This window comes from Hylobates moloch, unplaced genomic scaffold, assembly GCF_009828535.3.
Source record: "Hylobates moloch isolate HMO894 unplaced genomic scaffold, HMol_V3 SCAFFOLD_5, whole genome shotgun sequence".
Classification (NCBI taxonomy): Eukaryota; Metazoa; Chordata; class Mammalia; order Primates; family Hylobatidae; genus Hylobates; species Hylobates moloch.
This window is the reverse complement of record NW_026652280.1, coordinates 117387139-117413796: the sequence shown is the minus strand read 5'-3', so window position 1 is coordinate 117413796 and position 26658 is coordinate 117387139. Positions and strand designations below refer to the sequence as shown.

The window sequence follows — 26658 nt, the reverse complement described above, 5'->3', positions numbered from 1 at the left end:
ACAGAAGAGAAAAGGTGAAAATGAGGGAAAGAAGCTTGGGGAACTAGGAATTTCCAATAGCGGCTGCCTTGTGGTCTTGCTTAAGCCCGTCAGGTATCAAGGTCTTGGAGGAATGAAGAAGGGAGGGAGTAGGCAGAGTCCCAATGGCAGAGTTAGGCTAGAAGATGTACCTGAGGTCCTGGAATCAACAGGAAGCCCAGAATCAGCTGCCACCCCATCTGCCCACATCACAGCCCCCAGAGCTCAGGGCGAGGTCTGGAGCCAGGACGTCCTAATACCACCAGGGGGCAGCACCCTCACATCCATGGTAGGTTGTGCCACAGTAGGCTGGGCAGGGGCCTCTCCTATCCTTCCCCGGCTCGCATTTTGAGAGAACACCAATACCTGACACAAAGAAATGGTGGGGACAAGTCCCATAGTGCTAACTGCAGCATATCGACTCCCTCAGAGAGGCACAGGTAACAGGTGAACCCAGAGTTCTAGAATAACCTTCAGCAAGGGTGAGGCATTCTCTGGAGGCCTCAGGACTGAGGCTGAGCTCACCTCTCCGGAGCTGGTCAGTGCACAGAGCTGGGAGCCCTGGTCCCACGCACCTTTACCCAGCTGCCTCTCTCAGGCTGGGCCCTCTGTTTTTGTCAGCTCTTCCTAGGTTCCCATGCCCGCGTCCCAACTTTCTGATCTTCCTCCCTTCCCTCCTGGCCTCCTTTTTCCCTGGCAGCTTTCTCCCTCTACCCATCTCCCCAGGTGCTCATCACCATCCACAAGCACTGCAGAGTAGAAGCACCATTTGGGCAGATTTACTAGGACAAGTGGCTGTTTTATTCGCTGATGTATTTCCAGTGCCCGGAACCGCTTCTGGCATATCGTAGGTATTCAATAAGTATTCATTGAATTAATAAGTCAGTCAGGGGTGGGATACTATGGGTTTTGTCCCCTTGCCCACTACACTCCCTTTCTTACAATTACTGAGCTCAGTCATCCTGATGAACAGAAAGCAGGGGAGAGACCCCAAGGGACTTTGCCAGGACACGGACCAGATAGGACTTGAAAGTTATTCATTACATTAATATTCTGTGGTTCTTTCTTCCTCACTCCAGCTTCTGGCCTGTCCCGGGTCTTCTCTTCCCAGTCACACTTGGGATATTTCTTTTCACTGCAGCAAACTCAAAGCCAGCTAAACTCTGAAATACAAACATCAGTTTCGAGGAGCAGGGACTGGGCACAAAGGGGGTGCCAGTAAATGTGTGTTTCTGATTAACTCATCTCCCCTGCGTATCAGTACAGATCATCAAAGATCATTGTCATTTTGGTTTTCTGGCCTCATTAATAATGAGATTTTTGCTTGTAAAAATCCCTTGCATTGGCACTGGGCTTTTAACCTTTCCTGAGACACACATAGGCCCTTTTCTTGTTTTTCCCAGTTGAGCTAGGTACTGCCTGATCTGGAAATGGGAAGGTGCACAGGTGTCCAGGGCAGGTGTGTCATTCACCTTTCATTTCTGCCTCAAGATCTCCTTACACCATCCAGACAGGCATGGTGGCTGCCTGAAGCTGTAAAAAAGAAAAAAAAACCCAATGGGGATTAATATGAAGATGTAAAATAGGTTCTGGACTTAACAAAAACAAATGAATCTGGAAATTGTTCTTGGGATAGGGCCAGTAAAGTCCTGTTGGTGCCTATGTTTTGGGTTTGGCAGCTTCTCAATCACTTAGCAAACAGGTTCTCAGAGGCAGGCACTGTGGGAGCTATCAAGATGAAAAAGCACAATGCCGCCTGCAGGAGCTCAGGGTTAGGGAGGGGACAGGAGACACATACACAGGCAAAGTCAAATTGTAATGGGTAGAATAAGAGTAGAAGCAGGAGGGGGTCATGAGGCAGGACACAGACACTTCCTATGTGGACCCCAGGGCAATGACGAGCAAAGGCTTTAACTAATGGCTTTTCAGGGCCACCCACCCACCCCACATCCATAACACGTTTCGCGATGAACACAGCCAGAGCTACGGTTTCCTTCCATCCGGCACAAGAAGCGCTTCTCTGCCCAAGGCCACCCCGTCCCCCATTCCATCGCGGGGGCTTTGGTGGCTGGGACAGAGGCGGAGAGCATCAAGACCATGGGTGTCTTGGGCTCCGTTGGGCCTCCGAGGCGCAGGATGCGGGGCGGGGTGCTCAGGAGGCCCCAACACGGTGCCTGGGAAAGGAGAGGGCAGCCTGATCCTCGCCACAGCGTCTCTACCCTCTTTCTTCCTTGGCCTTCCGTCAGCCGCAGTGAAACCGCAACAGTGCGACCAGCTTGGCGGGGAGGGGGCGACGGACGAAGCAAGAAGAGCCCGGCGGAGGTTAGAGGTCAGGGGTCGAGAGCGCTTCGGTGTCAGCGGGCTGCAGTGGGAGGAGCTGCGGGCCGGGGGGAGGCGCGGAGCGGGGCCGAGGGGGGCGGGGGGGCTGCCGGCGGAGGCGCGCAGGGGCGGCGCGGTGGGCTGGGCACTGGCGGCGAGGAGGTGACGCGCTTGGTTGGGGCTCGGCTCCGGGGAAGAAGACTGCGCTCGGTCGCCGGGGCCTGCAGCGAGCCGGGTCGGCCCTGCGCCGCGCCCCGCCCACCCCGCCCAGCGAAGGGCGCGTCTGGGCGAGGCGGGGCCCCGGAGGAAAAGGCGCCACTGGAACGTGGCGGCCGCTGCCAGCGCCGGAGGGAGACCATGAGCCCCTAGGGCCCCAGCCCACCGGCACCGAGGCGCCCCCTCCCCTCTGCCACCTCGCGCCCGCCCCCTGCCGCGCGCGAGCCAAGGCCGGCGCCCCGCCCGGAGATGGGCAGACGCTTAGATGGCGTGGCTCCCAGCGCCGCCAGATCGCAGGAACCAGGCGCCGGGGCGTTGCGCTGAGGCTCCCTCTCCGCGTGGCCCGGGAAGCCTGCAGGTGTCCTTGGCCGCTCGGCCGCCGCCCCGGGTACTCCTTCGCCAGTGCCCAGAGCCCCGCTCCCCAGAGCGGCCCCGCCCCCCAGGCTCGGCGCCGCGCAGGACGCCCCGTCTGAGGCCCCCCCCCGCCCCAGCGCGGCCCCCGCAGCTCCCAGCCGCGGACGCAGGACCCGAGGCTCGCTCCTGCGGGCGCGTTTGTTTTCCAGCTGCCGCCTCGCCCTGCGCAGCCCCCGCCCACCCGGCCGCCGCGCTCTGCTCTGCCCCGCCTGCCTTCCTCGCCCGGCGCTGGATTTATGAATGGGGGGAAGAGGCCACATGCCGCCGCCGCCGCCTCGTGTTGACCGCAAGCAGCCCGGGCCCACGGAGCTCCCGCTGCCGTGAGAGTGTCGGCCCGGCCCCGGCAGCCCCTCGGAGGACTTGTTGCTGCTGCGCTGCCGCCGCTGCGGGGAAGCCGACTGCTCCGGGGCTTGGTGCGGTCTGGGAGCCGGAGGGTGGCCCGTGTGAGTGTGAGCGCGAGCGCCCGGGACCTTCGCCGTGCGCGTGAACTGTGCGCTTCCTCGTCTTTGGTCGGGGTGAAGGCGGGGGCGTGTCCCCGGCCCAGAGCGTTTGTGTGTCCCGTCCTAGCGGGGGACCGTGTGTGTGCTTGCTTCTACTTCCCCGGGTCCTCCCTCTCTCCTCCTCCCTCTCTCCGGAGCTTCCTGCCCTAACCCCAACCACCTGTGTACCGGAGAAATCCAACTCCTCCCGCTCCGCGTCCTGGGGGGATAGGCAGGGGCAGGGCCAAGCCGCAGAGGGGGCCGCCACCGCCTCCTGCCTCCTCTTCGCCTCCTCCCCCTCCCCCGTCTGACGCTGCCTCCTCGGGAAGGGTGTTTGGAGGGCAGCGGCCGCCCCACGCCGGAGCCCCGCAGCGCTTCTTATGATCAGCTCGGTGTGTGTCTCCTCCTACCGCGGGCGCAAGTCGGGGAACAAGCCTCCGTCCAAAACATGTCTGAAGGAGGAGATGGCCAAGGGCGAGGCGTCGGAGAAGATCATCATCAACGTGGGCGGCACGCGACATGAGACCTACCGCAGCACCCTGCGCACCCTACCGGGAACCCGCCTCGCCTGGCTGGCCGACCCCGACGGCGGGGGCCGGCCCGAGACCGATGGCGGCGGTGTGGGCAACAGCGGCAGCAGCGGCGGCGGGGGCTGCGAGTTCTTCTTCGACAGGCACCCGGGCGTCTTCGCCTACGTGCTCAACTACTACCGCACCGGCAAGCTGCACTGCCCCGCCGACGTGTGCGGGCCGCTCTTCGAGGAGGAGCTCACCTTCTGGGGCATCGACGAGACCGACGTGGAACCCTGCTGCTGGATGACTTACCGGCAGCACCGCGACGCCGAGGAGGCGCTCGACATCTTCGAGAGCCCGGACGGAGGCGGCAGCGGCGCGGGGCCCAGCGACGAGGCCGGCGACGATGAGCGGGAGCTGGCCCTGCAGCGACTGGGCCCCCACGAGGGAGGCGCGGGCCATGGCGCCGGGTCTGGGGGCTGCCGCGGCTGGCAGCCCCGCATGTGGGCGCTCTTCGAGGATCCCTACTCCTCCCGGGCCGCTAGGGTGAGTGGCAGGAGCCGGTGTCTCCCCATCTTGGGTCTGCAAGGAGTCCGTGGTGGGTGGTGGGTAGGGGCCGGGAGGAGCAGGGACCGAGCCTGACTTACCTTACCACCGCAGATTGTTCCCGCCTTCCTCTCAACCCCCCTCCGTGGCCCGCAGGGGAATTACACACTCCCACCCTCTCCCCTGCACGCTCCATCAGGAGATTGCACACACTTGACTTACTACTTGGACCCAGTCCCAGCTGCCTGCTTTGCCGCATCCCCTCTAGTGAGTGGGGTGCCCAGCTCAGCTCCTCCACCCCCTTCTTTGGTCTGCACAGGCTGCCCTATCTTCAGCTGTCCTCCACTCCACACAGGACTACGGTCCTGGAAGAGCGGGAATTTGGCCTTCTGCTGGGGGCAGGCAGGGTTGAGAGGAAGGAAACTAGGGTGGGTTTTGTTAGATGCTTCTATGCCGTGCCACCTCATGTACATCCTCCCAGCAGCTCAGTGTGCTCACAACTGAGCACTTCAGAGAGGAGGATATAGGCTTCAGCATCTTAAGCTCAGAAGAGGCAAAGCTGAGACCACAATCCGGCCTCCTTTCCAGGTTTAGGAAAGGCATTCTTTCTCCCAGGGAGGATACCATGCCCCTGAGGCTTCCTGCACACCTGGGATGTCCTGGCCTCAGCTGGGGTGAGAGGAGAATTAAACACGAAGGGCCTAGTGTTCTAGGCCCTGCAGGCTCCCAAGGCCAGTGGGCAGCCACAGGCTTCCTGGTGATGATACCAGATTTTTGTTGCCGCTTCTTTTCTTTCTGCTGCAGCACAAACTGTCTTTCCAGAAAGCCCTGGTTCAGGTTACTGCTTGAAATGGGTGTATGAGGGAAGGGGAAAGCACAGGTTGACTTAGGCAAGACCTACCACCTCCTCCCCAAGTAAATCCAGTTTCCCTAACCCCTTTAGGTGAAAGGGGAGAACGGGGGAGATGCTTGCCCCATTATGCTTGGACAGCTAAAAAAAAAAAAAAAAATCCCTGAAGGATGGCTTTAGAGTCTTTAAAGAAAGAAAACTCTGGGGGCTGGTGTCGGATCTCATGGTCAGCAGCCTAAAGCCTGGCTGGGGTCTGTCTGGGAGACAGGAAAGACCAATGTAACTCGTTGGGTCTGGGGACTGCTGCTTGCTGTGGAACCTGGTTAGTTCCTCCAGCATCCCAAATTGTCATGTTAATGAGTCTCAGAGCACCCTCCCTTTCCCAGCACCCCTGTGCTGGACTCCTTCCTAGTCATAGAAGAAGGCAGGGTAGGGAATTGGGGAACAGGCCTGCAGGGAAAAGCCAGGCTGGCATAAATGCCAGGACAGGGCAGATGCATCTTCTGCCTGGAAGAGAAGGGAGGAGCAGAGATCTCAGGGGCCATGACATACCGGGCTGGGGCTGCAGGCAGCCACGAGAAGGCAGGGATCTTTCTCAGGACTGAGAACAAAGCTAGAGGCAACTGCCTGGGTTTCTTTCCTTGCAGCCCTGAGACCAGCTAAGAAGGTGAGGGCATAGTGATGCCCCTGGCCTGGGTCTGCTGTGAGTTCTACTGGCTTCTCGTGTAGGTCACTAACTTTGCTAGTGTTAGCACTTACTTGGCTGTCTGCATTAGGGGAGAGAGGACAGGCACACATCATTCAGACTCTTTCAAAGTTGGGGGTCGGGGAGGAGAGATAGAGATGGGGAAAGGGGACAAACCAGGGAAGCAGGGATGAGATGAGGTGGTTAGGGGAGCTAGGCCCTATTTCTGAGCATTCTTGGACTTCTGGGGGCTTTTCACCTGCTCTTCTTCCCCTCTGGAATTCCAAGTGGCATCCCACATATCATTGAGTTTATTTTCTGCCTAACTCACTGCTGAATGGCCAAGCCAGGGGGCCTGTTTGAGTAAGCTCAGAGCCTGGCCTGCCCCTAGAAGTCTTCCAGGAACCCAAGGTGCTTTGCCCCTTTGACATGGAATCACATCAGCCCAGACATTCCAGTTGAGGTCTTGAAGTTTTTGATGGGGCAAGGTTAATTCTTCCATTTAAACATTGAGAAAATCAGGATTCAGAGACATTAAGTTTCTGGCCAAAGACATTTAACTAATAGCAGAGCCAGGAAACCAACCCTAGTTTCCAGCCTTCTGGTTGTTCATCCTGATGTGAATATCTGGATGGAGCTCTGGCCAACACATGCACTGAAAGAGGACTTACCTCCTGCTCAGGAGCCCAGGCAAAGGCAGCCCTCACCTGCTCCCGGGACACACAAGTCGAATACATAATTTTTACAAATTAATGAATAACTGCTCATTATTGAGCACCCCAGACAGATACATTGCTGTATATACTTTACATTAATCTCTAATCCTCCCAATAAACTTAAAGCCCGGTGATTATCCCCGTTTAATAGATTGAGGCTGTGAGAAGGTAAACAACTTGCCTGCGATCACACAGCCAGATGGTGGCCAGGCTTTGAATCAAAGCCAGAGTCCCTGACTCCCAAGCCCTTGCTCTTGTGATTACAACACCTTCTTTCCACTGAACTAGGCTGTTTTTGAGGCGGAGAGCTTGTTTCTTACTCTGGCCTGAGAAGTGTCCTTCTGAGGTTCTGTACCTCCTGTGGATGGCATCAGAAAACCCAGGGGCAGATGGAGACGTCAGAAGGAAGACTTACTGTATTACCCCTCCAGGCCTGAGGGTACTACGCCATGCGGGGAGCTCTGGGGCTGCACTTTCCCCCCTCCATTTGCCTGTGGCTTGTCACACTGTCCCACCCTTCCCAGCCCTGTTCCCCCGGGTATGTGTGGTACCTTCCCTCGCTCACAGCTGCTTCCTCCCTGGAAGGGCCCGCAGCACTGTGGGGTGGTGGGCGAAGAGGGGCAGAGGAGCGGTGCTCTGCCCTGAGGCGTCCTTTCGCACACAGCAACGTGGTCATTTGAGTAGTGCATTATGACAGGAGCAAAACGATACAAATGGAAAGTGAACTGAGCTGATTATGAGAGCCTGTTGCCTAGCTACAGGCCTGGCCCAAGGAGCTGTTCCACTCAGGCAGGCTCCTGGACTGAGATGCTCACCCCTGCTCCACTGTGCTGGGCCCATGGGCAGCTGCTGCTGTGCTTCTGTTTCTGTGGCCTGAGCTGGGGACAGGCACGAGGGGCAGGGCAGAGTGAAGGCTCACCATGGAGCCTTCGCAGCCTCAGGGGGCCCAGTGGAGGTTTGGCAGCATCTGAAACTTTAGAAACCTGCGCCTTCTTTTCTGAGAGCAGACAAGAGGCCTGAAGAATGGGGCCAGGATGCCCTTCCCCTACCCTAGTCTCCAAGGTCTCCAGGGCAGGGCTGGCTTTAGCTCAGCTATCAGCCTTATTAAGGATTACAGTTCCTCTCCTTTGGCTAAATCAGTGCATTTTTCCTGTGATGTTTCCCTTTTGAGTAGAGGAGGGGACCCACAGGAACTCCCTGCTCCAGGAAGGCAGCTCCAGCAGGGTCCTCCCCTTTGCTAAGTGTCAGTTACTATGTGGGAGGCTTGGCCTGTGCTTTCTGCTACTACTCATCTGGCCTAGGTGAGGCAGGTATTGTTAACATCTGTGTATCAGTATGCAGATGAGGAAACAGGCCTGGTGGGACTTTCTCAAGGTCGCACTGCTTGTGGTAGAACTAGGATCCAAACCCAGGTCTCATGAATCTAAGTCCATGCTCCTCCTATGGCCTCTGGCTCCTGCCCAGAGAGAATGTCTGGCTTCCAGAGGGTGGCCCCTCACTGGAGAGCTTCTTCCTCCACTCTGCTCTTATCTCTTCCTTTACTTCTCACTCCCTAGAATTGGTCAAGTCTAACCTCTCTTCTTACTGTGGGATTTCCATAGGAAAAATGAAGGGAGGCATGGTTAGGAGAAAAGACTAAGGGAAGCTCCCTGGCCCAGGCAGAGCATGAAACCAAGGCCTTCTAGGAAAGGAGCAGAGCTGTATTCCTGCCTGCCCGCTTCTGAAGTTCCCTGGCTTCTCTGGCCTGGGCATTGCCTGGGGGATAGGTCAGTGATCACAACAGGCTTTAAAGTGAGGGCCAGGACTCACTGATGCTGTGCCCTCTGAGCTAGGGTGAGCCAGGAACCTGAGCCCAGGAGGGCAGTACCCTGGCTTTCTGAGCTCCCCAGGAGGGCAGTGCCAGCCTGCCCTGGGCAGCCCCTCCACCTCCTTCCTGAGGAGCAGGCAGCGGCCAGGCTGAAGGCTGCAGGACTCCCTGCAGACCCTGCCCTCAGGGCAACCTCCCAGTTTCCTCTTGGGTTTGTTTTCTTCTCTTGTTCTGAACAGATCAACATTTGTCTCTGAACATCTTGTCTCTGATTGCTGAGGTGTTTCTGGTTGTCACATTAGGGGTGGGGTGTGGAGTAGGGGAAGGGGAGAAAATAAATGAGCTATTTTGGAGACTTGGGGGAAGAGCAGGCAGGCAGGAGCAGAGCCAGGCAGCTTGGCCTTGAGGATAGGAGACCCTGGGCCCTTCACTCCCACCCAGCAGTGTCAGCCTGGGATGCTGGGCATCAGAGCTCTGTGCCACCCCATTCCCTGTGCGTAACTGACTTGCCATGACCTCTGGCCCTGCTCCCTGCTGGAATTTTCTTCAGGCTAAGGGGTGGTCACCTGGCCCCTAGCAAGGATCCTTATCAGGAAGTGGACCTGGCTCGCTCTGGAGGGCAGCAGAGGTCCTAGGGCCCCAGTACCTAGAGGTATTACTGGGCATATACCCTTGTCACTTTGTCCCAGTCAGTGGAGCTGATGACCTCTTCTTCTGACAGGCTCATCAGGACCAGGAGAGAGAGCAGGGGGTCACCTTGGCCCCAGTCATTCAGAAAACACTGCGCACTTACCATACACATGTGGGGTTCTAGAAATCCAAAGATGAGTCAGAGGGGGGCCCCTGCTCCTGACGAAAGCCAAATCGAGTGGAGTAAGTGGCAGTCAAGGGAAATTAGGTGACAAAAAATGGCAACAGTAATACAAGATGGATCATGAGAGGTGCCACAGGAGTCATAAAAAAATAAAGTTCAATAGGAAGTGAGAGGAGGAATCAATAAATCCCACCTCTATGTGGGATGAAGTGTAGGAGGTGTTCAGAGAGGCTTCCACAAGGAAATAGAAGTTGAATTGGGTGGGCCTTGTAGGATACTGACTTAGGGCCTTAAATAATTTTTTCAAAGAGGCACATTATAAATACATACATAAATAAAATTTCCATGTGGGTAGAGCTAAACCATGCAGCATTAGGGAAAGGGGGAATTTTCTGCTCAGGTGACCAGCTCAAGCAGAGCTTGGACAGCGTGGGGCCTGGGTGGGCAATAACCAGGAATTACGTTTGACTGAATAGTGGGTTCTTGGATAGTGATCCGGGCTAGACTGAATTCCTTCTGGGGTAGGGACTCATCCGTTCTGGGCAACCCAGAGGCCCTGAGAGGCCCCAAGTACTGGCTCATCAGAGGGTGAGCATAGGTAGAGGTGGGTTCTGGACACTGGGACCAGAAGGTCCTGTCTCAGCATGGGTGGGGGCAGGGCCAGGTCCTGTTCCTAGGGGCACCCATGGAGGGGAGAGGAGGGGATGTTTCTCTACTGGGACGTAGGCCTTAGTGCGGGCCCTCAGCCAGGAGCCAGGGATAGCTCAGAGATGCTTTGTTTGGCAGACCCTCTCATTTCCTGCCTCTTACCCCCAGGACTGCCCCACTGTCTTCCAGCACTGCCTGGGCACGAGGATCTTGCTTCCCTGGAAGGCTCAGTCCCTCAGTCCCTCACCCCATCCCCGCAGATCTTACTCTGCCAGTGTCTTTGGCTGTGTTCTCAATTCTCCCTTCTCCTACACTTCATCCTTAATATAGGTTTTTGGGCCTGAGTCTCCTTATGTTTATCTGTCCATCTGTCTCCCTGGCCCTTCTTCCCTGGGCTCTCCTCCCCTGCCCCCGCTGATTGTATCCCGTTCCCAATGATTGGTGTCTGTCACCTCTCCCCTCGACCCAGCCTGTGCCAGATTCCTGGAACGCTCTAGGCTTTGTGCTGAGTTTTACAAGTATCGTTTCTTTGCATCCTCAAAACAACTGTATCAGGTAGATACTACCCTCATCCCCTCAAACATAGCAAGCAGATTGTAGCCTCAGGACCTTTGCACTACTCATTCCTTCTGCCTCGAACTCTCTGGTTCTTCGTATGACTCACTCCTTCACTGTTCAGGGCTGTTCAGGTGTCACCTTGTCATTGAGGCCTTACTTAAGCTCTCTATTAGAAACAACTCCCCTATCCTCACACCCCTTATCTCCTTTTTCTCTTTATTTTTTTTCGTAACCCTTAGACCACCTGACATACCGTGTATTTTGCTTGTTTATTTGTTAACAGTCTGCCTCCACTAGAATGTAAGGTCCCAGGGGCAAGGGTGGTTGTCTGGTATTTTCCCAGACACAGTGTCTGGTACTTGGTAGGCGCTCCCTTTTCCATTTTATAAATGAAGACCTTAAGGCTTGGAGGGGTTAAGGAACTCATGCAGGTCTCATATGCAGTCAGTAGCAGAGCCCAACTTGAACCCAGAAGTGTGTGACTTTACATTTCTAGGGACCGTCCAATGGTGGGGTTGGTGGAGGAGGCTGGTAATAGGGCTGAACACCTGGGCCTTTGGAGATGGATGAGTTTTCAACAGGACACAGGAACCCAAGGGGCACAGGGAGCTGGGAGGAGAGGCACTCTCCTGCTTAGAGGATGGGAGCCTGCTGTCCAGGGTGCTGAGACCCTCCTGCATCCTCCCAGCAGGAGAGGAGCTGCCCCTGGTGGAGCCAGTTCACCGGCAGTTTTCTACTTGGGAAGTTTTGACTTCCAGCAGAATCCATGCCCTTTGTGGTGGAAAGAACTAGCAGCTTCAGCCATGAAAATCAGGACAAGCCACTCCTCCCTGGGCCTCAGTTTCTTCATCTGTAAAACAGCAGAAATGGAGTTGAACTGGATAACTTTCTCAGTCTCAGTTTTTCACTTCTAAAAAGCAAAGATTCTTTGGCTCCAGATTCGGCTCACCTTCAAAAGCTGCACACAGAGGACCCTAACCCTCCTCAACTTTTATCTTCATTTTATGGAGCACCTATTGGGTGCCAGGCATTAACCATGTAGAAGCTCATTTAATCCTACCATAACACTGTGAAGGAGTACTAGTACTGTCCCCATTTTATATAGAGGAAACAGGTGCAGAAGTTACCATTCATTTACCTGGTTGAGTGGCAGGGCCAGGATGAGGAATCCCAGAAGTCTAAACCCGGGCCCACGGCTTCTAGTGTAGGGTTCCTTAGCTGTTCTCTGCCATTAGTCTGTCAGCACAGGGGCCCATGAGAGGGAGGCTCGGATCTCCACTGCCAGCTCTGTAGGATGGCAGGATGGTCCAGTGGGGAATGAATAGAAGGCTCGAGGCTGAGGCTTTGGCCTCTAAGCAGGATGGTGTTGCTGCAACCACCTCTTCTTCCCTTGGCCCCCTTTAGTGCTAGGAAGCCCTAGTCAAGGGAGCTGTGTATCCCTGCCCCCACAGGGGAAGGCCTGGTGAAAAGTACCATTTGCAAGCAGGGTCAACCACTTATGAAATAATTCAGTTTGGAGAGCAACTTAGGGCAGAAAGGAATAATTTGGGCCTTGAAGGGGAACCTGTAACCTCAGGACCCACCTGGAGCAAGGTGCCACAGCTCAGGCCGCATCTGTGTCTCCCTGGGGAGTGAGGGCTTCTTGGGGCCTGCTGAATGCCTGCTGCCCCAGCCCTAGAGAGGCCACAGTGGAGATTGAGGCCCCACCAAGTTTTCAACAAAGGAGGAGGGGATTATACCTACCTGCTTGGTCAGAGGGGCCAATTGGAAAGAGCTTTGAGCTGAGAGTCAGGAGACTTGGCCTCACTGTGATCCTGAGCAAATCATCTGCCCTCTCTTATGCCTCTATTTCACTTAAAAAATGGGCACACATGACCACTCTTTAGCTCCCCTCCTCTTCTCGGGGTGGAGGTGAGGGGTAGCAGTTAATAGTAGATGGAACAGTTCTGTGTTTTGAAAAAAAGCAAAGGTGAGTGGACAGACAGGAATCCAGGGGGTTGTTCCCTAATCCAGGATGTGGCTGGTACCCAAGGGGCCTGAAGGACTGTCTTGCCTGCTGCAGAATGAGCCCATGGTGGTAGCAGTTGAGGAGCGTAGCAAGGCAGGGTCCCTGGCCCTGCTATGAGAGGATGGCCAGGGCCACGCCGTCCTCCATCACTCCCTCCCTCTGCTCACCCTCTTGGCAGCTGTTCCTGAACTTGTTTTTCCAAGTCACTAATTAACTTCATGCTCAGTCTCCCAGGTGGGCCTACTCTCCTGGCTAACTTTTCCTCAGAGAGCCAGCTTCTGCTTCCCATGGTTCCTGGCAGAATTGGGATATGCTGTCCCTGCCCTTACCTCAACCACTGTTTTTCAGGAGAGAGGGTAGTGCCAGGACTGGATTCCTGGCATGGCCACAGCCACGGACAGGCACTTTTGCCAGCCCACCTAGGGATGGCCATGGAGAGCCCACAGGCTGGAGCCATTTACTTAATGCCCATATCAGCCTATATTGACTTGGCAGCTCCTTTCTCAGAGGAGGAAGAATGAGGCTAGAAAAGGAACTTAAATTTACCTTCACTGGGGAGAAGCAAGCAGGGAAAACTCCAGCAGTGTTGTAAAATCGGCAAAGTGTGTCTGTGTAATTGTTATTACACATGCATTTCATCTCCACCCCCTGGACCCAGCCCTCTTTCCATGCTGTTTCTGACCAACCCATCCAAGTTAAAGTGCGAATGAGGTACAGTGAGGTGTGTGATGGGGGACCTGTCCTAAGCCCGAGGCACACTTTCCCACGGGTGAAATAGCAGTCATCAGGGAGCTAACTGGGAACAGGATCAGTGATTCAGAGATGGCTTTCCCAGGCCTGTGAACTGACCCTGCCTGGGAGGTGGTGAAAACATTGTGGTTTGACGGAAAGGTACAGCCTTTGAAGTTAAACAGTTCTGAGTTCTAATCTGGTTTTCATCCCTCCCAGGCTGTGTGACCTTAAGCAAGTATGTAATGTCCCTGATGTTCAGTTCATCCTGCATAAAATGGGATGATGAGGCGTGCCTCACAGGGTCATTGGGAGAATCGAAGGCGATTGAAGCATATACAGTGTGCTTAACGGTACCAGGCACAGAAGAGACAGCTGATAACTGTTCATTCCCAGATTTTCCCCCTCAAACTTGCTCCTGCTCCAGAAGCCCTGGAGGTGCTGCTTCTTGCTTCATTTTCCCAGGTCCTGTTGTATTCTTCATTGGTGTTTTGCAGTACTAAGACCAAGGTATGCCCTCCCCATCCCAGTGCAGACTCCCAGGGAGGAAAACCTCTCTGAGTCCTCACTGGACAGGGGACGGGCACATGCCAGTGCCTGCCCACACAGCCAGGTGGAAGTCAGGGTAGGTCAGGCAGGCATGGGGATTACCAAATGGTACCATGAGGCCACAGACCTCCCTTACCCACCTATTTAGGCTCAGCTGTCTGATCAAGGAGGAAGCCCAGTCCAGCCATCATGCAGGACAGGCGGCAGCAGGAGGCATGAGACTGGACCCCATCAGTGGGCATCCTGACAGTGGTGGATGGCACGGCATGAATAACACATGAAGGCTCCATAATTGGTGTTATTACACATGCATTTCATCTCCATTCATAATGATTGGACACTTAAACCCAGCCGCCGTTCCTCTGCCGAGTGCTGCTGTCATCCTTCTAGCCGAGATTCCAGCAGCTGTCGAGATCAGCCCCTGCCACTCTGATTCTGATGGGTGTGGTTCCTTTATCTTTGGAGCTCAGAGTTCCAGGAAATGTCGGTTTGTGGGAAGGAGTGAGACTGGTTCTTCTGACCAGACCACCGTCTCAACTGCCATGGTGCATGTTGTCTGCCTTTAGGGGCTTCCTCACCATCTAGGCAGTCAGCGGGGACATCCTAAGGTGAGAGGCAGGAGAAGAGACTGGCTAATAGGCTCAGCCAGCAGAAAGTGGTCCAGGGTCATTCCTTGCAGCAACCTGCCTCTGAGCATCCCTTCATACAGTGGACTTCAAACTAGTGCGCATTTTAGGATTACTTAGAAGGTTTGTTAAAACATTGCTGGATCTTACCCTCAGCATTTCTCACTCAGTAGCTTTAGGTAAAGTTTGAAATTTGCATTTCTAACCAAAGGACCAGAGACCTAAGGCTTCTGGTCCAGGACCATACTTTGAGGACCGTTGCCTTAAAGCCCAGTTACTGTAACTGTGGTGCATGGACAAAGCCTCACCTAAGTGCTTATTACAAATGCAGAATTACAGGACCTGCCCCAAGCCTCTGAATCAGGAATGCATTGTAACAAGATTCCCATTGCAGCTTGAAAAGCCTTAAAATGCAAATGCGTTAGAGGTGGGCAGAGCTATCAAAGGCAGGTCTAGCAGCTGTAGATCCCTGACCAGTGCTTCCAGCCAAGAGCAGCTTCTATCTGTTGTGACAAAGATTGGGAAACATTGCCCGAGAGCCCCCAAGCATATGGATAAAGACCCTCTGAGGAGGGACTTCCAGCCCTGACTCCATATGTTAATCCCACCTCTCACCCTGGAATGCCTTTCCTGGTAACCTTCATGCAGAAGTCCATGTCCCCAGCTGGGCCCGTCCATCCCTGTCTGACAGCTGCCCCCTGCTCTCCTCCCCTGCTCATAGGTAGTGGCCTTTGCCTCTCTCTTCTTCATCCTGGTCTCCATCACCACTTTCTGCCTGGAGACCCATGAGGCCTTTAATATCGACCGCAACGTGACAGAGATCCTCCGTGTAGGGAACATCACCAGCGTGCACTTCCGGCGGGAGGTAGAGACAGAGCCCATCCTGACCTACATCGAGGGCGTATGCGTGCTGTGGTTCACACTGGAGTTCCTGGTGCGCATCGTGTGCTGCCCCGACACGCTGGACTTCGTCAAGAACCTGCTCAACATCATCGACTTTGTGGCCATCCTGCCCTTCTACCTGGAGGTGGGGCTCAGCGGCCTGTCATCCAAGGCGGCCCGCGACGTGCTGGGCTTCCTGCGCGTGGTGCGCTTCGTGCGCATCCTGCGTATCTTCAAGCTCACACGCCACTTCGTGGGGCTGCGCGTGCTGGGCCACACCCTGAGGGCCAGCACCAATGAGTTCCTGCTGCTTATCATCTTCCTGGCCCTGGGTGTGCTCATCTTTGCCACCATGATCTACTACGCTGAGCGCATTGGGGCCAGGCCCTCCGACCCTCGGGGTAATGACCACACCGACTTCAAGAACATCCCCATTGGCTTCTGGTGGGCTGTGGTCACCATGACGACACTGGGCTATGGAGACATGTACCCCAAGACGTGGTCAGGCATGCTGGTAGGGGCACTGTGTGCGCTGGCTGGCGTGCTCACCATCGCCATGCCGGTGCCTGTCATCGTCAACAACTTCGGCATGTACTACTCCCTGGCCATGGCCAAGCAGAAGCTGCCCAAGAAACGGAAGAAGCACGTGCCACGGCCGGCCCAGCTGGAGTCACCCATGTACTGCAAGTCTGAGGAGACCTCCCCCCGGGACAGCACCTACAGTGATACCAGCCCCCCTGCCCGGGAAGAGGGTATGATCGAGAGGAAACGGGCAGGTGAGATTAGGGGTTGGGAAGGAAAATCCCTTTTCCCCCAGTGGCCTAGGGAGTTTCCAAATGGACCTCAGCCCTTGGGATTTGGCATGTGTTTTGTGTGGGGCTTCCCTAAGCATAAGATGTGCCTTTATGAGGGCAAAGTGTTGAGGCCAAATTTCTCTATCCTCTGGCTGGGTCTCCGATAGCTTCCCAAACATCAGATCTTTGGAATGAGTATTCCACCCAGGGTAGGGTGTGATGGGCAGTACATGGGGCTGTATATTAGATGCCCTGGTTTTAAATCCAATCTTGGCCACTGTGCTGTGTGCCCTGAGGCCAGTCACTCACCCTCTCTAGGCACCTGTAAAATGGGAATGATATCATATCCTACCCTCAAGACTTTGAGAGACCCAAATGAATGACAGATATGAAAGTACTTTGGGAAGTTAAAACCACTTTACAAATGTCAGGTACTGTCAATATTAGCCAATGAGCAGGGCAGCTGTTCTTCCAAGGTACATCAACACATGAATCACTTCTTTGCAAACGTTCCAGTCTGGTGTCTTGGCCTAATAAATGTGATAACATAATAGCAGTGGGAGGCTGCCTTCTGTTCAGCACAAGCTAGATTGAGTCCTGGGCTCAGGGTTTGACATGGGATGGAAAGGAACTGAGGAAGGAATGGCCCAGACAGTGTTGGGAAGGGGAGGAATGTGGAAGAAACTGATATCTGTGCCCTGAAAGGGGAGAGCCTGGGCATCTGAATCTTGTCCCTCAAGGATGGGAAAGGCCATCCCAAGAAAGCTCATCTCCGCCCCTGAATCAGGAGTTGGGGAATGGAAAACAGCTTAATCCCCAGCAACGTGGACTTAGGTTGGAGAGAGAGAAAGGCATCCTGACTGTTATGTGTAGGCTGGGCTCCTGGGAAAGGTATGGAATTCCTGGTATGGGGAGCTGGACTGGAGCCAGGAGACTAAGGCTAAGCTCTGGAGCAAAGTGGGACTGACCCTGCAGGAGAGGCACCTAGCTTGGGACACTCACCTATGGCCTTTGGCATGTGCCTATCATACATGCCCGGGTCGACTCATTCCCTGGGGTCATGTCAGGGGCCTGGGTCTTCCAAAGGCCTTGATAGAATAGCACCCATCAGGCTTCCCATTTCTCTCCCACCAAAGTGGCACTGCTTCCTAATTTGTGAATATTCATCTCCTGGGGAATTTCAGCTGTACTCTGAGGCCCATTCAGGGTATAAAGAGAATCCCAGTATTAAAATGTAGAAGTCCTTAGGTCAGCTCCTCAAGGTACACTTAACTGTAGCCCTATCAGCCTTGCCCTTAGCCTGACCCTGACAGCAGCCACAGTAAGGGCATGCCTGGCCAATGGCAGGGCCACTGTCTTCAGATAAGAGTAGCACCCCCTTCTCCAGATCCAAGGGCCCAGCTTCACCTGCGCTACTGCCTGACAGAGGCAAGGGGTGGGGACTAAGCCCACAGCACTTGGGAGCTGCATCGGAGCTTTTCCCATGGTGTCCTCCCCAGACAAAGGTCAGCCCTAATTGCAGAGGGCTCTAGGTCTTTTGGGCACAGGACTCCGGCCTAGATGCCTAGTGAACAAGAATGACTGTCATCCAGGGAGAAAGCATGGATGCCGCTTTATAGGTTTAACCCTTGCCGTGCCATCCCTCACCCCTAGCAAGCCAGGTATTCTCCACGGGAATGCAGACTCATCCAAGAGTCAGCCTGAGCCAGACCCAAGGAGGAAGTAGAGTCTGCGGCCTGCTTTGGGCTGGTCTCCTGGGGCAGCCATCAGCAGGCAGATTTGGGGAGTGACTGCTGTAGGGCATCTGCACTGTGGCTTCATCCCTGAAGAGAGACCCTAGGCTGAGGCTGGGAGGGAAGTCGGTCTTCACACCAAGTGCAGCCTCCCTGCCTTTTGCCCTCTGCTCCCCGGCTCTGGCAACGCTGCCTCCCAGGTAGATGCTAGGCCCCTCCAGAGGTTGAGGAAGTAACACTCTGGGTCTGGGAGACCCCAGATGACCCATGAGCAAGGCTCGGGCGGCCCCTCACGCAGCCTCCTTTCTGTGTGCCCCCTTCAGACTCTAAGCAGAATGGCGATGCCAACGCAGTGCTGTCCGATGAGGAGGGAGCTGGCCTCACCCAACCCCTGGCCTCCTCCCCTACCCCCGAGGAGTGCCGGGCCCTGCGACGCTCCACCACTCGAGACAGAAACAAGAAGGCAGCTGCCTGCTTCCTGCTCAGCGCTGGGGACTATGCCTGCGCAGATGGTAGTGTCCGGAAAGGTATGGCTTCCCAAGCTGGACAGGTGGGGAGCCCCCACAGAGCTGAGTCTCCCGAGTCCCCCACCAAGAGCTTGAGGTCCCCCCCTCCCCTGAGACCATGGCTGCCATCTCCTCTGCCTTGGATGCACCCCCCGCTTTTAGAATGGGTACCTGATCTCCCAGTCCCTGGATTAGAAAGTCCTCCTCCGTCTCAGAAGGGCACACGGCTCCCGTCCAGCTGCCCATGGGAAAGAGCAGCGCTAGAGGGTTGAGGGCGCACAAGGCCAGGGTCCCTGCCCTGTGCTTCCGTTGCATCTCTTTTTCTACCTCTGGTTCCTGCTGCTGCCTTCAGGCCCCATTCCACAGGGTCACTGCCAGCCTCTCCCTAGGCCTCCCTTAAACACAATTAAGGCTTCCCAAGTAGGTCACCCCTCGAGGTGCCAGCAACGTTCAAGAGTCAGGGAGCCCCACACAGGCCCTGCATCCTCCCATCCTGCGCCAGGGGTCCTGGAGCACAGGATGGGCAGACTTCCATCTGCAAGCACCTAGTGGGTGACTGTCCTCTTGAGGCAGTGCCAGAGATGACCAAGGGGTGGGGGGTAGGTGGGCAGGAAGAGTAGGTCCCATCTGAGGAATGTTCTGAGTATTTGGAGAGATAGAGGGAGCAGCCCATCCTCTGCTTGTCGGAAAAGGCTGAAATTCCATCCCCAGGCCCCAAGCCTGCGGCAAGGCAAGGGCAGAGGTTGGGCTGTGGAGCTAGGGATTCCTGGCCTCGGAAAGGGGGTAGGAACGATCAAGGATGGTGGAGGGCCCGTGGTGGCTGAGAACCAGGGGTCTTAGGACCAGGCCCTCCTACCCAGTTTTCGATCACTTATTCATCTCTCTTGCCCTGTCCCTGTTACCTAACCTCCCTCAATGTTCTACCTATTTCTAGAATAAACCCTGACTCCCTCCAAAACAGAGCTCTTCCCCAGGTTCTCTGCCACTGCTTAACCAGCTGGATTTCCCATCCCCCACTTCCCTCTGTCCCCAAACCCCAGACCCAAACTAGGTTGAGTAAGGAAGGGGCAGTGGCAGCTACAGGAATAGCCTGTGATGCCTCTGTCCCTCTGAAGATGTCCTAATGTCCCGTGGCCTGCCAGCCCATGCAGGCTCTGTGGGCACCTTCTAGTTTCTTTCCCAGACCTTTCAGTACCACTGTTCCCATGGAAGCCCCAGGCCACCCTGAGTCTAACCAGCCCCTGAAAGGTGTGTGTCCAGCTTTGTTGGGCATGTATTCTGTGGACTGGCAGAAACAGGAAAAGCGATCTGGTGCCTAGAAGGAAGTGGTCCAGCAACCCCAGCAAAAGGCTGCAGATGGAGGGTGCTCAGACCTCTACCCTTGGCTATGTTCCTTTGTTAACCCCCGTGTCCTATCCTTGGGCCCTGGATTTGGCCTTCTCTCCCGCCTACCATCCCAAACAGGCAGTGGCTTCCACCGTGTCTTTGTTCAGGCCCAAAGCCTTGCTCTGGCTGGACCATGCTAAGCAGACAGTCTAGAACGAGCAGTCCCTGTGTAGGACTCGAGCACACAGAGCTGAGTGCCACGCGCACCTGCTTTCCTCCCTGAGCTGTGAGGGGCTCAGTGAAAATAGGTGTGGAAGAGGCCATGAGGGTACCAGTTAGGAGGCACCACGAGGTACTGGGAGTGGACTGCACCTGGGGAAGGAGTTTCATGGGCACGTGCACGGGGCAGGGGAGCCAGCATCCCACCATCCAATATCCCTGGGGTGCCTTTGGGGCCTGTCTGCTCTATTTTCAAGATGCCTCCACACTGCTTCTTGGCAACAGGCATGCAGCTCAGCCAATTAGAGTGACCTTCGAGAGGGAACAGGTGGGTTGCTGGGAAACAGGCCCTGCTAAGCAAGCGTGGCAATTAACATCGCCAAACTCCCAATGCGCACTCGGCAACTTTCCCCACACCGTACCGTGCCGCACTTCTCCACACTCAGGTTATGCTTAAGACCAGGAGTGAGTGGGTCTGGGCCTCCTCCACACAGGCCCATGTATCAGAGTGTCAGTTCCCTGGGAGGATGGTGGCAGGTGCTAATTAGGGCTTCTTAGAGTCAAAAAGGCTGATGCTGGAGGCTGTGGGGTCTTCGTCTAGCTGGGCTATCAAGGAGCTGGTGGGGAGCTTACCTGGGGGCAGGACAAGACAAAAGTCAGCTGGGTGTGGGGCCCTGGAGTCTGTCCTCAGGAGCCCAGGAGACCTAGAGGCCAGGGAGAGTCGAGGAGGGCCAGGCCCCTCCACACCAGCCCAGGGCCACCCGCCCTGCAGTGTCTCCTGGAGCGTGGACCCTGAGGAGCTGCGCCCACTGACCCATGTGCCTTTTCTTCACCAAGGCCATGGAAAGTCCCGAAGTCTAAACAACATAGCTGGAGCAGCTGGAACCAGCCTGGGGCTGTCTCCACTGGCATCGCGATACAGCTCGCCCTACCCTCTGAGAAAGTTCCTGCTCACCCCCTTCCACCCCCTCACCGGCCCATCCCCTGGTCACTCTGTCCCTTAGCTGCACCTTCCCCTCTGGGCACACACGCACAAACAGGCACCCTTCCATTCCCTCAGCACTCACTCCCCAGGGCCCACGGGGGCAGCAGGAGGGAGCAGGGGGGAGCAGTCAGGACAGAGGAGAACTTAGGCCCCCGAGCGTCTCCTCCATAGCTCCCAGCTTCCCAAAACGTTCAGCTCTGGAACCGGAGAGCAAAGGGGAAAGCGATCCCAGAGCTTCTCCCCATTTTGACCTCTTCCTGGGCTGTAGGTGCACATCCCGGACCTGTCTTTCGGCCTTGCCTCCCTCTCGGGGTCCCACCAGGGCCAGTCTCAGCCACCAGGCGTTTATGTGTGCACAGAGCGCCTGGGGCCAGTCAGCCTTGCTGGGGAGCCACGCCTATGTTAATATTTTTAATCACTGCGAATGTATTTCCATTCCTCATAGCCTTTAACCAGTAGCCGAACAGCCTGTCTGTCTGTCTGTCTGTCCACCCCACACCCAGACCAGCAAGGAACAAGGCTGTCATGTCGGGCATCTCTGCTGGTGTAAAGGTGGTTTGACTCCTTGGAAGAGCAGTGCCTCTGGGCAGTGCTGCCCTGGGAGAAGAGGCCTGATGTTTTCTATCCCTGGCTTGGGGCGCAGGTAGGGGTCCCTAGCGTTGTAGCCTCAGGCTTGGTGCAGGCCGTGGGCGGGCTGCCTAGGCGAGGGAGGCCCTTCCCTCAGGAAGCCTCTGCCCAGATTCAGTGGTGACTCCCACTGGCGGCACCTGGTGTCCCTTCTGCGCCCCGAGCTGCAGCATCACTCTCCACGCTGCTTCCTCTGCTTCTGCGACAGTTTTTCTTCCCTCTCCCTCTCTCTCAAACTCCCAGCCCTGCCTCTGAGTCACCTGCCGTTCCCACCCAGCCTCTGCGCTCTGTATTCCTGCCAGAACCGGAGACTCATCTAATTTCTATAATTAAGTGTATTCATTTACCTAACGAGCCCAGGAGCACAACAGGTTTGTGAGTCACTGGGTGAGCAGGGGTACACCTTGCGCAGGGGCAGCTGAGGGGAAGTGTGGGGACAGAAGCCATCTTGCCCCCACCTGCTCCTGCCACTCCAAGGAAGGGGGCCCTCCACAGCCTGAGGAACAAGGTTGCCTCAGCCAAGACGTTTCCTGTTTCACCTGATGGGAATTAGACCTGACAGCAGAGCCGTGTGCCTGGCAATTTTTAGAGCCAGATTATGCAATTTTGCGGAGAGCATGACTAAGTAAGGTCCAGATCTGCTCCTTCCATGGTCGGCAAAGATAGGATGGCAGGGCAGCATCAGGGCTAGGCAGAGGCTGGGAAATCTGAAGCTCCCTGAAAGGCGGACTGGGCAGAGCAGATTATTGCATGGGGTTGGGGGTGTTGTGTAAAGCCTGTGCCCGGAGTGTCCCCATCTTGGCACCTCCCTCAGTCTTGGGCAGACACAGAAATGTCCTTCTGGAAAGGTCTGTTCAGAGTGGGCACTGGGATACCCCTACCCTGCAGTGGTTTATGGGGCCTGCCTCCCACTTGCTGTCAGAATGAAGCGACCTGACCCATAAGAATTGAGAAGAGGGGATGTGGGGGCCTCCATGCAACTGCCCTTCAGGAGGGAGCAGGCCCTTGAAGTGACAGGGATGGGGAAGCCTGTGGAACAGGATGGAGATGTGAGGGCCCCTCCCCCAACAGCGAGAGGGCTCCCTGGCATGGAGGGCCTGGGCTCTGACAGGGACACAACGAGCCGGGTGTGCAGGTTCACAGGGATGCCACCACTTTTCTCCTCTGACTTGCCTTTCTGGTTCAGGGAACCAAGGCCGCTATTTCTGTGGCAGCCCTCAAGTTGTCAGGAGCCCAAGTTTCCACGGCACCCACCGCCTCCTTCCCTCTCTTCCCTCCCACAGGGCTGGGCCTGCTCATGGCACCCCTACGGTGGGCACAGATGTCCCTGGGCGACAAGATGCAGCATTGCCAGGCTGGAGCCCTAATGCCTCGGGGAGCTGGCTCCCACACATCCCTCCTAGCTCTCTGGCTTCATCTGGGAGAGACAGAACCTAGATAGCAGGAGGGCTGAGTAGACCGTCTGCCCTTACAACCTCTCAGCACCTTTGGGCCTGCCCAGGGCCCTGGGAAAGGGCAGGGTGAGCCCAGGCATTTGCAGAACCCCTGCATACCAGGCACTGCCACAGGAAGTGGCTGCCTGTATAGGCGTCAGGCTCACCCAGGCCTTGAGCCTCCCTCCTTGGGAGAAGGCTCTCTCCCACCCACCATCTGAGAGTAGAGTTTGTTTTCCTTGGGCTAGACTTGGACCTGCACCCACTACTTTGCTATCAGACACCTTTCCCCTGCAGCTGGAGCTCAGCCCCTTCCCATAGAACTGGGAGGCAGTCTGGGTAGGAGTTCACAACCTCACCTTCCGGTCTGTAGCAGGGTTACTGGCAACCTAGAGGCCAATTTTCAGGGCTTCTGAGAGGTAGAACCAGAGGGGAGGGCACTGCAACCTAGAAGCTGGCTGACAGGAGCCAGAGGGGAGGCCATGGACTGGCCACAGGGTACAGGCTGCCCTTTCATAGAGCTTCCTGGGAGAGGAGGGCCTGCTCTGCTCTGGCCAGTGTCACCCTCTGAAATTCCTGCCCCACCCCTGGTGGGTCAAATAGGTAAGAATCCAGGAGGAGATTCCTAGGAAGACCCCTCTCCAACTCTCAGAGGTCCCTGAAGATGGAGAGTCCATGGAAGCTAGTGGAAAAGCAATCTAAGGCCATTATCTCAGTATGGGCTGCTCTGCTCCCTGGCTTCTGGGACACTTGACAGCCTTGCTGTGACTCCTTCTATCTCATCCTAGACCCATCCTAGACCCCTCAGTAGCCCAGGCATTCTCACCAGTGCATCTTAGGGCCTAATTGCCTACAGGGAGCCCAGAGGCACTCCCCTGTCCTCTAACGAGTGGGGGTCAGTGGCAGGTGTTGCTTAAGTTATGCAGACAGGAGTACAGGGCAAGACCACAGCTGTCTGCATGTCCTCAGAAATGGGGCTCTGAAGAACCCTGAACTCCTCTGATGTCAAGGATAGTACTCAGAGGCCCAGAATACTTGTAGGCAAAGGGGCAGTGTTTAAGGAGGTGGCTGGGGCATAGTCTTAAGAAGATGGAAACAGCATCACCCCAGGATGAGGACACCCCTTCCCTAGAAAGGTGATGGAGGCACCCCGAAGCCCAGGATGGAAGCTGTGAGGTCTGGATGCCACATCTGCACTCCACCTTGACAGGAGGCCTAGTCCTAGACCTCAGACCCAAGAGCTGCAGGGGTTGTCCCAGCGGGTCTGTAACTCCCATCTCCGCTGTTGACCCAGATCTGCAGCTGGGACAGCAGTACTCCTACCTGCGCTACCTGTGCTCCCACTGGTAAGGTAGGGGCGAGAAAGGCTCAGGTCGTAGACATCCCAGGCTGAGGATGGGATCCCAAAAGGGCTCTCTGAGGGGTCGGGTTTCTCAATAAGGTACTATTTCCTGACCTTCTCTCCTGAGACAGGCACATTCGTCCTCCGTGACCTTCCCCTTCAGCATTCACCTGAGGCTGCATGCCCTCCAACTGCTGGGACTCTGTTCCTGCCACATTGAGGAAGGGGGCTGGGCACGACATGGCATCATACTCAGGCGCCTTCTTCACCAGCTCCTTGGGACAATGGAATATCCCAGGGTGGTGACAGCAGATGGAGCTACTTGGGGGAGAGCCCAAGTTGGTCAGGCAACAGCTGGGGTGATGGCCTGTGAGCCACAGGCCACATCAGGAACTTTTCCCCACTGCCTCCATGCAAGGCTGCAGAGCTATGGTCCCTTTCTCCACTGCACTGGAGCTTTGAAGACCTAAGAGGCTAGTGGTTCCTGGAGCTAGTGGTTACCTGAACAGGTATGGCGATGAGCTACAACATCACCTGAGTCACCAGAGTTGGGTTGGCAGAGGGGTGAAGGGCTCACCCCATTCCCTGACCCATCCATGCTCTTCCTGGCCTTTTAGCCCTGGGTTCCTCATGCCTTCCAGCTCTGCTCCTGGCCTACTCCTCAGCCCACACCCTGTGGGTCAGCAGCTGGCTTCCTTCTAACATCTCATTCTTTGTTTCTACCTTTCTTTTGCCGAACTCCCTGTCACCCCAACCCCAGAAGGCAATGTTGAGCCGAAAGCGTGCGTCCCAGTGTCTCACACCTGTGCTCTTTAAACACAGAGACCTGCCAAGACGCCCTCTCGTCCAACTATGCCCAGGCTGAAGTCCTCACCCTCTCTTAAAGCGGCACCAACGTGAGAGAGACAGGCAGACAGACAGAAAGCCAGAGGCTTAGGGAAACTCTGGAACCCAGACAAGAATCTTTTCGCTGGGAAAGACTCAGATATCCTTGTTTGCACAGGACTGGTGGAAAATCTCCCATGCGACCCTCGGGGCCCAGAGCCATCTGGGTCTGATGTTCTGTTCTATTGTACATTGAAGAGATATATATGCACATATAGTATCTATATTCATACATACTATACTCTTGTGTGTAGTGCACGTGCTATTGGTGGTTTGTCTTCTTTGTTAGGCTGTGTCTCCCTAAGCCCTTGCCCCACCCAGAGTTTCCCGTCCCCTTCACTGATTTCTGTTGTTTCTGCTGACTGTGTGCGTGGAATGTCCCAAGAAAAGTGCATCTGGGAATTGCCAGTCCAGCTGGGTGGCCCCAGGCTCCTGTCTTGGGGATGTTTCCCCTGTCAGCAAGTAACCTGGTGAAGTCTATTGAAGGCCAGACTGCCCCCCGAGGGTCACTGCTTCACTAGCCCCACCCCACCCCAGATTGGGGTTCTACCTCCCACCCCACATCCTCGTTGTGGGGGGACTTCCAGGGGCTCCTCTGCAGCCTCCTCCACTCCTTCCTCCACCCCATCTATGTCCTTGACTTAGGGGGGCATTTTGTCTTTTTATTTTTGATTTTGTTCTGTCTCCTTTGTCTGTTTGTTGTCAAAGATGCTGCTGGGCAGACGGGCAGGGAAAGGATCTGTCTGCCCATCTGGCCCAGGGGGTCTGAGAAGGGAAGCCTCGGGCAAGAGGAGACCAGTTGCAATACTGTACTTCCTGGCCAGTGGCCAGAGGATGCGTGCAATAGCAGAGGCCAGGTGACCCCTTCAGCCTTGGCCTCTGCCCCTCCCTTGGCCCTCCCTCCCTGCTCCTCCCTGGTGTTGGTCAGTCCTTTTCTAAAGCTGTCCCCTCGTGTGTGTCTGGGGCATGCCCAGGCTGGGCCCTGTGCCTTGTCTGCATGCCTCCAACTGTCATGCTGTGCTCGAGCCCCAATAAAGACATCTGGAGCATCCCGCTGCTCCTGCTGTGTGAGCACCTGCCTCTGCCTCTCCTTTCTGGCTCTGTGTCTATTGGGACCTCCTGGGGCTCTCACCCCTGACACCTGAGGAGTGCACACAGCATAACCCCACTCCAGCAGGAATCATCAGTGTGGCCTGACCCCTGCATTTTACAGGGAGAGATTAGTGCTCAGAGAGGACAAGCCATCTGCCCAAAGCCACACAAAGAGGACTAACCCAGGACCCCGAGTCCCAAACAGCGTTCTAATATCCACTGCTGTCCCCAAGCCCCTGCCGTAACATGGAAGAAAAGACTGTTCTTTGTTTAAGGAATTCCACTGCATTCCGTTTGTGCAGGGGGCCTCCCCTCCTCCCTGCAATTGTACCGGTTCTAA

The 26658-nt window shown here is 55.8% G+C and overlaps 1 protein-coding gene and 1 long non-coding RNA gene across 5 annotated transcripts; one reads left to right on the top strand and one right to left on the bottom strand.

Moving 5' to 3' along the window:
• Nucleotides 1-802: 802 nt before the first annotated feature.
• On the bottom strand, nt 803-2345 carry LOC131383532 (uncharacterized). Its single transcript, XR_009213670.1, has 3 exons — nt 1962-2345; nt 1491-1551; nt 803-1181 (listed from the first exon to the last, which is right to left on the bottom strand). It is a non-coding gene; the product is annotated as an uncharacterized LOC131383532 (long non-coding RNA).
• A 463-nt stretch (nt 2346-2808) lies between these two features.
• On the top strand, nt 2809-26302 carry KCNC4 (potassium voltage-gated channel subfamily C member 4). 4 transcript variants are annotated; one of them, XM_032155062.2, is made up of 4 exons: nt 2809-4504; nt 15216-16152; nt 18227-18430; nt 25164-26302. In XM_032155062.2, the coding sequence occupies exons 1-4, from the start codon at nt 3827-3829 to the stop codon at nt 25223-25225; spliced, it is 1881 nt and encodes a 626-aa protein (XP_032010953.1). In that variant the 5' UTR covers nt 2809-3826; the 3' UTR covers nt 25226-26302. The 4 variants fall into 4 exon arrangements, with proteins under 4 accessions (XP_032010953.1, XP_032010954.1, XP_032010952.1 ...); XM_032155063.2 differs by having other exon boundaries at nt 25102-26302; XM_032155061.2 differs by having other exon boundaries at nt 24473-26302.
• Nucleotides 26303-26658: the final 356 nt, after the last annotated feature.

What these genes read in the sequence shown, in the direction of transcription:
- KCNC4 (XM_058439482.1), top strand. Translation starts at nt 3,827, where the DNA reads ATGATCAGCTCGGTGTGTGTCTCCTCCTACCGCGGGCGCAAGTCGGGG. An exon ending in ACTCCTCCCGGGCCGCTAGG is followed by an intron (nt 4,505 to 15,215) that starts GTGAGTGGCAGG and finishes CCCTGCTCATAG; the next exon opens with GTAGTGGCCTTTGCCTCTCT. An exon ending in AGATGGTAGTGTCCGGAAAG is followed by an intron (nt 18,431 to 20,791) that starts GTATGGCTTCCC and finishes TTCTTCACCAAG; the next exon opens with GCCATGGAAAGTCCCGAAGT.